Below are 10,794 nucleotides of genomic sequence, written 5' to 3'. Positions count from 1 at the left end.
TATCTTTGGCAGGCCCATTTGGGATGCCTATGTCACCGACCGATGCGCCGACTCGCCCAGATTTTTGCGCAATATCGTAAAAACACTTGTATACATATTATACTTTTTGTCTCCTTATTCCTAATGACATGTACACTTATCCCACTGCTATCCCCTCTATTTTCTCATTAACAGGTGATTCTAGTGATGGCAGTCGTGCCGCTGCCAAGAGGGGCAAGCATGAGAGGCCTCCGGGGTGCCGTAGAAGCACTCGTGTGCCTAGCAAAGCAGCTCAGAGGAGTGGTCCGGGCAGTTCTGCTGAAGTTCAGAGCAAGACAACAGTGAAGAAGATGATCTTGTAGAGAAACCGCCAAAGCTCAATACTGGTACAATTCAAATTGCTGGTTGGAGGAGACTCAGAGAGGAAAATCCCTATCGTTTCGAGGAAAGAACCTATAGCGGTGGTGATAGGGAATTCTGGACCAACACTCAGGCTTGCTTCTGGGATGAGTTCTACAACTGTCCAGAGCTCATGAGGAATGGCATCTTTGTGCAGCCCAAGTCCATCAACAAGGAAGAACTCCTCATGTTCAATACCACTCGGTACCGCTTTGTGGTTGACACTTTGCAGAAGATGGGACTTCTTGATCTAGTGTGCTTGAAGCCTGACAACTCTAAGACTATTGGGGAGTACTGCCCAGCTCTTGTCCGTCAGTTCCATTGCACAGTTTTCTTCCATGATGACCTTGCTCGCACTATGACTTAGATGACTGGGATGGAGCAGTATTCTTGCAACTACCTTGACTTATGTCAAGCAATGGGATTTGGTGGTGGCCGTGCTGACGGTTTTCAGATCCACACTGAGGAACCATTCACCCACGGTAACATTGCATTCTGCTACCCCCAGAGCCTCCACATGCTCCTCCACTCATCTCAGGGATGTACTACTCTTACCAAGTGCTTTCCAAGATATTCCGTGAGAGTCTAGTCAGCAAGTCTGGGAATTCAAGTAACTGCCGAGCCTACCAGATCAACCTCATGTACTACTGTCGTCCTGAGAATGTCCGAAGGATTGATGGTTGTGACTTTCTCTACAATGAACTAAAGACACTCTGTTCGCAACCGCATGACTCCAAACTTTGCTCAGTACATCCAGCAGCTTATCAATACCGTTGTGTCATCTCCTTACAACAGGAAGGATGAAGAGATAAATATGGAACCTTTCAAGATTCCACAATGGGGAAACACACTTGAAATCCCTGAGTTGATGCCTTCGGAGCGAAGGTCCAAGGAAAGGCATGACCCGGCTACTAGTTCCAGCTCCTCTATGCGCCGCAAGCGGGGTGCCTCTCGCTTCTTGACAAGTCTGTGGCAAATGTGCAGGAATACCAATGATGTGGCTCATCAAAGCCTTGCCCTACATAGAGAGACTAAGAGGCACCAGAATGAATTCATGGCTGCAAGAAACCACCCTGTTCCTCCTCCTGGTCCTGAACTAGAGCATGTGGTTGCTCCAACTTGGGAGATCCCTCCCATTGATGATGTCATGCTCTAGAACTTTGACCTATCCATGTTTGCTCGTAGTGGATCTTCACATGGTGTTCCTCCTCCCAGGACTAGGTTTAGGACTGCTCCTGCTTCTGATGTTGCTGGGTCTGGCTCTGATGGGTCTGAAGATGATGAAGAAAATGAAGATGATGATGAAGAGGAGTCCCCAGCTGAGGAGTTCTACTGATGGGAACACCAGCTTTCCTGCTCTCTCCTATCTTTTTGGTGTTCCGATGCCAAAGGGGGAGAAGAGAGGAGAGTCTAGGATCACGGGTTTCCTGGATGGGTGTTGATGCTTGTGCACAAGCCATTGCTACTTTATTTGCTTCTTACTTGACTTGTGCTATTTGCTTTCCGGAACCATTTGCTACTTTTAATAATTCGTGTGTGGACAAGTTATTGTATGCTTAATCTCTATGTTGAATGATTATGCATGTTTCTTAAATCTTGCTATATACTTGTCTATAGTCTATACCATGCTTGCTTCCTAAAGATATTGGGGGAGCTTCTCATATTTTACAAATGGCGCACTTGACATTCAAACGCAAATTCTCCAAGTGCATACATTGGGGGAGCTGTCTTAATATCTTATATGGAAGCAAGGTTCTGAGCTTATCATAATATTTATATGTGACTCTAGCTCGATTTGTCATCATATACCAAAAAGGGGGAGATTGTAATGGTATTTCACCCTTATTCATTATTTTGGTAACAATGACACCGTAGCTAGAGTAATCGGACTAATACATGCCTACAAGATTATTCTCAGGTATTAGTTTAACAGGCATAATGGTGTATCAATGGAACAAGAAGGTGAAGGGAGACCCCCACTTCGATGAAAAAGGGGAACATCAGCTTTTCCCTCAGGCCGGCACCTGGTCCGGCGGCACCGGGTGCTGCACCGGCTGGTCTGGCACAGACCGGCCTTGGCACCGGTGAAAGAACATGGAGCCCCCATGTGTGGTTTTGGTAATTGATGACAATCCCTATGGACTAACGGTTGCATTGAGAATCAATCTTAGGTCAAGTCCATAGCCATGTGTTGGACTCAAGGTTGCAAGATGGAGAAGACGGAGTACAATGACGAAGACGGTGTCGAAGAGAGACGAAGACCGTGTTGAAGATGAAGAGAGATGAAGACAGTGTAGAAGATGGATGAAGACGGTGGCGTGCGTACAAGATCGAAGAAGACGGTGGCGTGTATGTTGGAGGAAGACGGTGGCATGTACAATGATGAAGAGGGTGAAGACGGAGCTTGCCGACTCGAGAGGAACGCGCAAGGATAAGGTTTGTGCTCGATAGGATAGTGGGCCGCATCATCAGAGAGAGCTCAAACCTTGCATGCATTGCATCGTGTTTCTCGGTTGTTCTTGGTTCTTATCCTTTAGATGTTCGAGAGCTTGTGTTCATTCTCATGACAAGCTCTAGCTCATCGGAAACGGATTCCGGATGCATCGCATGTTGCATGTGCGAGGGTGATGATTTTCCCGATATACCATATTGTAGTGATAGCTCTCGTCGTCCTCTTTCTGGCAAATTGGTTTCATGTCATTCCGAGTTTCCTAGCTCAAGATATCGCATTTTCCGTATCGTCATAGTTGAAAAAGAAAAAGGAAATTGCTTTTGGGCTGGGCGGTACTATCGCTGGCGGTACCGGCCCAAGTACCGCATCAGCCTTCCAGGCTTACTGGACTCGAAGCGGTACCAGGGCGGTACCGGCCCGGTAGTACCGTAACCCATTTAAGGTACCAGGCCGGTACCGGCCGGCCCGTTTTCTCTCTCTGCCGCGCAGTTTTTCAGATCCAGATCTGCTTTATTGGCACAAGCGTTAGTACCGCTCCGTGGAGCGGTACTACCGGTTTGAGGCATCTTTTCGTCTGTTATCTGCTCAGTTTGTGCGCGAGCGGTACTACCGCTTTGACAAGCGGTAGTACCGCTCGGGCTCGAATCTGACCGTTTTTCTACCCCAACAGCTATATTTCTGGGCCCCTATTTATACCTCTCTTCCACCTCCGACCCAACTACTTCTTCCCTTCCATTCTCTCTCCTCCATTATTGACCTTGAGTTGTTTCTTCCTCCTCTTGATCCCCCCACTATTTCTTGCATTTTTTTGGGGGAAAGGAGAGAGGAGATCTAGATCTAGAGCTTCACCAATTGAATCCCTCTCCAAGTGAGGGGATCTTGCTAGATCTTGATCTTGGAGTTATTTGGTGTTTCTCCACATATTTGTTCTTCCTCCCTTATTCCCCCAATAGCTTTTGTAGCTTTGTTGGAATTTGGGAGAGAAGAACTTGGGCATCCTAGTGGTGTTCTTAGCCATTGCATTAGGTGCATCGGTTTGGGTTCTCTCCGGGGTTTCGATCTCGTAGAGGGCGTGTTTGACCTTAGTGGTGTTCTTGTAGCCTTTGTGGCCTTGTAGCCTTTGTGGCCTTGCCGTCTTTGTGGCGTTGTAGCCTTTGTGGCGTTGTTGCCTTTGTGGAGTGTGTTAGCCTTTGTGGTTTTGGAGCCGGTTGTGCCACGTTGGTGTCTTGGTGGCTTTGTTGTCGGTGTGGCGTGTTGTAGCCTCTTGTGGCCTTGTACTTGAGAGCCTCCGTGTTGTGGAGTTGCCTCAAGCTTGATACTTGGGGTTTTGCCCAAGCTTGTACGGGTTCGGTGACCACCCTCAAGGGTCCGTTAGTGGATCGAGGCTTTCCCCTTGGTGGAAAGGCTCGAGGAGAATACGGTGGCCCTAGTGGCTCATTGGAGTGCCTTGTGCCTCCACATCGCTCCAGACGGAGACGTAGCACCCTTGGGTGTGAACTTCGGGATACATCATCGTCTCCTCGTGCATCGGTTACTTCTCAACCCGACCTCCTTTACCTATGCGCTTTACCTTGTTATATCTATCTTGCTTGATGTGCTATACCTAGCTTGTTATCACCTTGTTGCTCATCATGGTAGCATAGGTTGTTGGTGCTATTAGGCAAACCCCTAGGTTATAGGCTTTGAGCTAAACTAGTAAACACATGTCTAGTTTTATTCCGCCTAGTTTAGCTCTCAAGTAGAAGTTTTTATACACCACCTATTCATCCCCTCTAGGCGACGTCCTAGTACATTCAACCGGTGCACACCGGGCACACTCCAGGGACTCAGCAACTCACGCCCGGTTCCAGCGTCCAGTTGGCCCGGCGCCCAGCCCGGTGAGACCGGCTCCAGCACCGGACCGCCCGGCGAGTGCCGGCCCGTTCGCCAATGCACACCGGGGCAATTCCAGTAAATTGGGACGCTCGCTCGGTGCAGGCCCGGCGCCAGTCCCGACGGCTGCCGACTGGCCCGTTCTGTGGCCCGGTGACACCGGGCGTGCCACCGGCCAGTCCGTTGCCTGGCCCGACAGACCGGCCTCATCAACTCACTACTGAGCTGGACAAGTACCCAACGGTTGGATTTCAAGTGGAGCTATATATACCCCTTCTCCTAGCTCAGAACAGTTAGGCACTACACTACAACTTGTTCTTGAGCTCTCTCTCTCTCTCTTTCTCTCTCTCTCTCTCTCATACTCCATTGTTAGAAACACCAAAAGTCTCAGATATCCCTCCTCCTCCATCCAAACTCAAATCCCTCCGGGAAAAAAGCTAGAGGAGGTCTTGATCTATAGTTCCACCAAGCCAAATCTTGTTCCCCCTTATATTCTTCGAGATACCTGCTCTCTAGGGTCGTCCGGAAGCATCCGGGTTGTGGATTTTCCCCTGACAAGATTGTGAAGGTTTGGAGGCTGCCTCAAAGTCTACCACAAGTGAAAGAGCCATTCCTTCGTGGGATAGGATCGGAGAAGAAGGTGAGCCTTCGTGGCGTTGGGAAATCCTTCGTGGGATCTCCACCTCTCCAAACGTGACGTACCTTTTTGCAACGGAAGGGAACACGAGAATACATCTTCATCTCCGCGTGCTTTCTGTTATCCCAAACCGAACTCTTTACTTGTGCTATATATCCTATGAGAGCCTTCGTACTTGAGTTACTTGTATTATCATTTAGGGTGCCTCACCTAGTTTGCATTAGGCTCACCTTTATATTCCGCAAAGCCTAATATTGCAAAGAAAGAATTAAAATTTGCAGAAACTTATTCACCCCCCCTCTAGGTTTACCATCTCTGATCTTGCACAATATCGGATACCCTAAGGGTAATGCCCACATCAAAAACCCTCAACAACATCACGACATGTTGTATGATTCTTCACAACATGATAATCAAAGATGAGAGAGGGTTAGACTTGGAGTTCTTCTATGACAATGTTAGTAGCCATGTCAACCGCAACGAAACTGAGATCACATTTAAGCATTGTTTTGAAAGGCATCGACAAACCGAAGATTCAGGCACACACACACCCAACTTAACCTTGATCTCATCAAGCACCAGTGCAGCTACATGCCATAAATTGATGTCATTCATTTATTTCATTTCATTTCCTACTTACTTGTGTGAGGAGAATAATTATTTGCTCGGTACCATTCCTTATATGTTTCATTAGTTGGTTTAAACAATTGTTGTAATGTGATTTGAATAAAATTGGAATTTGGATGACTATTGTATGTTGTCATGTCAAAACATTTATTTTTTTGGTTGAGTTTACTGTTATACTAGGAGGCATTGGCGCGGCGGCACGCCGCGCCCGTGGCCTATGATCTAAATCACGGTGGAAGGGTTGTGTGTGGACTGTTCACTGTGTGAATCCAATGTGAGCAGATAATATTGACAACAACGTTATAATTTTAGCAGTAGCATATGTATGCACAATGCACTTTGTGGAGGCCATACATTTCATTGGTAAGTAGCGGTGGAGAGAGGTGATATATTTGGAACTGAACTACTTTTCAGGATGCCGATTCAAACAGATTGAAGGAACCACTTATTGTGGTTGCTACCCCACATATCTTGAAAACATACTGTGTCATTTCAATCATTAACGTTCTTCTGAACATGAACACCGAGATATATAAGCAAATTTATAATTATACTCAAGAATTGATTCAGCACCACTATCAAAGCTAAGTAGATCAGCCAAAGGGAAGGCCAATCTAGATAAATAGTAAGACTCTTCCACCACGGCAGCAGCCAATATAAATACTTCGGTGCATTCATAACTTTTACTTATCAAGTAATCTAGTGATGGTAATTCAATGGCACAATGCCTGACTTTTTGTGACCCAAAAAATCATTCTCCAATATCCCTGGAAAAAGCAACCAGAAATGAAAAAAAAATTAACCCCAATTTTAGTGTGGTATCTTTGAGAATTTAAACAGCTGTGAAAGAAGAAAAAGCTTCATTGCAGAGCTTTGGGAATTCTGCAAGTGGTGGGAGAAGAAAAGGTTTTCAACCAGTATGTGGTGATTTAAACCAAATTAAACAATAGAACCGTCCAAATAAAAATAGTATGCATATACCAAGTGTGTAGATTCACATGTAAGACATTATAAGTATGGCATGATATAAGAAAAGAAATAGACCACTCACATCAGCGTTAGGAAAACTACATGTAGGTCCAGAAGTAGAACAATAATCCTCCGGGCTTGAGTAGTTGAGTTCACCCAGGAATGCGACGATAAATCCAAAAGGTCCAAATCTTTTGCTCACACAGAAGGGCATGAGCCATACACGGTGAATTCCTGGCAGCAATAGAAGTAGGAAAACAGTACCTGTAATTTCCCACCAAACATAAAGGTTACTAAATAATCTGGTTTAATGGGAAGAAAGGTTAAAAGATATTCGTATGTCCGCACAATACCTGCATGAAGAAAAAAGTACATCTAACATGGGACTAACCATAATTCTGCATATTACATCCAACCAAAAATTAAGGGTCTCAATGAGATATTCAAATCCATCACCATCAGAGTGCATTCCTTAAAAATGGTAGAGCAAAGTACCTCCCGGTAGTGCACACACATGCAACAGGGGATTGAGTCGCTTCCTTTCCTGTACACTAAGGGTAAGTCTCGGCTACATAGAATCTATATTACATGTCACAGCCTAAAAATAGGGTCAAAATGCACCGAGTCTTCATATAATTCATGTGGTCTTTTGGACAGGGATCACTACGTTAAAAATACTGGCTGCATCAAAGCAAAATTCATCCATGTTTGCTTTTTTTCCCTGGAACAAATTAGATTATAACAATTGCAAAGAAATTTTGAGAAAGATAATTAAGTAGGTAACAAATTTTAGCAACATCAACTTATAAATATTTTTCATTATTTTGTTGGTGAAAAAATGAAATGATCAGAATATCATGCATTCGAAGTACGGAGTAATCCAGATGAGGAGTACCAAACCACGTAAAGAAAAAGATAGGAACCAAGAAGAGCAAGCAAGACGGCCCATGTAAGTGCATGCCGCCGACATGGAGCTCATACCCAGCAAGACACCATAGTAATATTCCTCCCAAAGCTACTGGAGAGAGAAACAGAGAGACAAAGAGCTCATACCCAGCAGTGTGAAGGTCCTGCGCCGGTGCATCAGACATCTCTGATAGCAGTGATATAGTACTATGATTACTGATCAATAAGACATGCCATATCTAGTTCGTAGTCCATTTAGTGACCTATTTCGTTATTAGTATAGTCCAAAAAGAGCGGAAAACATATCGGAAGATGCAACGTCAACATCTATATTAAAAAAAACTACTACGCTACTGAATCTGGTGAACAAAGCTAGCACAAATCAAAGAAATCATCTGAAAAGGCACTGACCTTACTCCTCTAAATCCTCTTATATGGTTCTCCTACAGAAATACCATTTAGAGAAAGATAAGCAATAACTCCAGAGAATCCACCTTAGTAACCGAAGACATGTATGTCAAATATAATTTAAAAAAAAACTACTACGCTCCTGAATCTGGTGAACAAAGCTAGCACAAATCAAAGAAATCATCTGAAAAGGCACTGACCTTACTCCTCTGAATCCTCTTTATATGGCTCTCCTACAGAAATGCCAGTTAGAGAAAGATAAGCAATAACTCCAGAGAATCCACCTTAGTAACCGAAGACATGTACGTCAAATATAATTCAATAGAAACAAAAAAATATTAGCATATGCCTGTACTGCTGTTTAAGTCACCTCAGCACCCTCTGCCTTCCTGATTGTCGTAAACAATATACTTGAAGGCTGTGAGGAGATGGATAGAAGTAAATAAAAATTAGACATGGAACATCCCACAAAGCCTATAATTAGAAAGATCAATATTCAAGCGACTGGAAAATTGTGATAGGCTAATACTTGAGACATAGATCATTTTGTTGGATAGGCTCTAAAACTGTTGCTGGATAAGTATATTTCAAATACTGTAGGTAAAACAGAGAACAACAGGACAAAACACTATGGAACATGAACATACTTCTTTTGATATCGTCCTACATCATCCTTATTAGGGTCAATTTTCTGTTACCAGGATGCAGAAGGCGGAAAACTAAAATCTGCATAGTACCTTACACTGAAGCTCCATCTGGTTAACCAAAAATAATTCTGAACTTCCTTGCATGGTATCATGAACACTGAACACAGGAAACACAATTCAGGGAAACTAACGAACCTTGGTGGATTCGAAGGATGATACCCTGCACCTCGTGTTCTTTCCAGCCCTCAGCCTATTCCACACGTGCAATTTCCAATTGCAGATGGTCTCGGACGCGGCTGCCAGGTCCAACGGAGGGACCCTGGCTTCGCTTAGCTTGTAAAACGACATGCGAGTCTACCGGCCGCAGATCCTCGAATGGGTGTGCTCTTCTCTTGCATCTCACGCGCTCCTCGCCTTTCGCCCCGAATCACACATGTCCGCCTCCTCGCCTTCCGGCGCGAATCGTGTTTGTCCGGCTCGGCGGTCGCGTCCGCGCTCATGAACCGCCTGCGCGCGGCGGCATCCGGCCATGGTGATGCTGACGTGGCCCTCAAGTGCCTCGTCACGCTGAAGATCAAGCTCCTCACCACTCTGAAGATCATGGATTTCATTTTCACTGAAATTTCAACGTAATACAATGAATTTCAGTGATTTCGGTGGACACCGAAATTATTACCTTTCGGTCAAAATATTTCAGTCATTTCAGTAATACACATGGATCTAAAAAATATTCAATTTTTTTTTCAAAATTTTGAATATTTTAATTAATTTTGAGAGAAAATTTCGCTCTTTTGGCCGAAATGAAAACCGAAATCAGTGAAATTCACTGAATTTCAGTGATTTCAGTAGGGGCTGAATTTTTTCCGAAACTGAAAATTGAAACCATGCTGAAGATCAACCTCCGCGTCGCCCTCGACCGGCACCCACCACCCGGCCCGCTCGCACTCGCCGCCTCCTCGAGGCCCACCCTTTCTGCCAGAACGGACAACTCACTGCGCTGCCCAACCACCACCTATCCGCCAGGTCCCGCCCCCTTCCTGCGCACATCCTTCTCCCGTGCCGCCGACTCCTCCAGGCTACATCACCGCCAACATCGTCCTTTGCCACATCGCGGGAGACGAAGAAAAGGGGGGCAAGTTGGGTGAGGCCGGGCGGTGGCGGGCTGGTCGATGGGGAGAGAAAAATCTAGAGACTTTGTATGTGGAATGTGGTGTGGGCACGTGGACTGCAAGGAAAGAATACAGAGAGATCCTAACAATTGATGGCTGAAGACGGTACACCGACCACCGCTTTGATCGCAAGAATAAATCAAGAGGCCTTGCAACCGGTTGCCGGTAATCTATCCACCAAAAAAAATAGGAAACGGAAAATATTTATGAACTGGACCAGGTAAAAATAGACGAGAAGAGCTACATGTCGCTAGCTAATTGGAGGAACAGATGGATAAATAGCTCATGAACAGTAAACTCAGAGCATCGTGAACCCCAAACAACACATGTGTCAAACATGTGAACAGACTGAACAAGGCTGAGAGATGCTTTTTTGGACACCTCCGCGACGTCCCTTAAACAACCTTAAAAACACTAATACTTTTTTTGTTTAAAAATAAGTGTCTCAATTTTTTTGTAGATACAAATTTATTTACTGTACAACTAAAATACATCTAGATGAATGTACGAATGTACTTACAGCTAAAATGCATTTAGATGCATCTGCATCTAGATAAAAATGAGATAACTTATTTTAGAACAAGGGTAGTAAATATTTTAAGTTATATTCAAATTTAGTAAAACTCACCTAGCTAGAAGCCACCACAGCCATTTGAAGGCTTGCCGTCAGATCCTACCCACCCAATGCTCCAGACTTTTTTTTTAAGGAAAGCCATCATGGCAATTTTA

At 44.8% G+C, this 10,794-nt stretch overlaps 1 protein-coding gene across 2 annotated transcripts; it reads right to left on the bottom strand.

The window, feature by feature from the left end:
- Positions 1–6,500: 6,500 nt before the first annotated feature.
- LOC124653602 lies at positions 6,501–9,365 on the bottom strand. 2 transcript variants are annotated; one of them, XR_006987974.1, is made up of 6 exons: positions 9,092–9,365; positions 8,620–8,667; positions 8,450–8,482; positions 8,253–8,284; positions 7,018–7,199; positions 6,501–6,733 (listed from the first exon to the last, which is right to left on the bottom strand). XR_006987974.1 is itself a non-coding variant. In XM_047192667.1 (5 exons), exons 1-5 carry the CDS (start codon positions 9,242–9,244, stop codon positions 7,088–7,090), a joined length of 378 nt encoding a protein of 125 aa, XP_047048623.1. In that variant the 5' UTR covers positions 9,245–9,365; the 3' UTR covers positions 6,501–7,087. The 2 variants fall into 2 exon arrangements, 1 of the variants encoding a protein (XP_047048623.1); XM_047192667.1 differs by having other exon boundaries at positions 6,501–7,199.
- Between the last annotated feature and the right edge of the window lie 1,429 nt (positions 9,366–10,794).

Source organism: Lolium rigidum, chromosome 5 (assembly GCF_022539505.1).
Source record: "Lolium rigidum isolate FL_2022 chromosome 5, APGP_CSIRO_Lrig_0.1, whole genome shotgun sequence".
Taxonomy (NCBI): domain Eukaryota; kingdom Viridiplantae; phylum Streptophyta; class Magnoliopsida; order Poales; family Poaceae; genus Lolium; species Lolium rigidum.
Note: the sequence above shows the minus strand (reverse complement) of the source record. Positions and strands in the feature narration are given on the sequence as shown.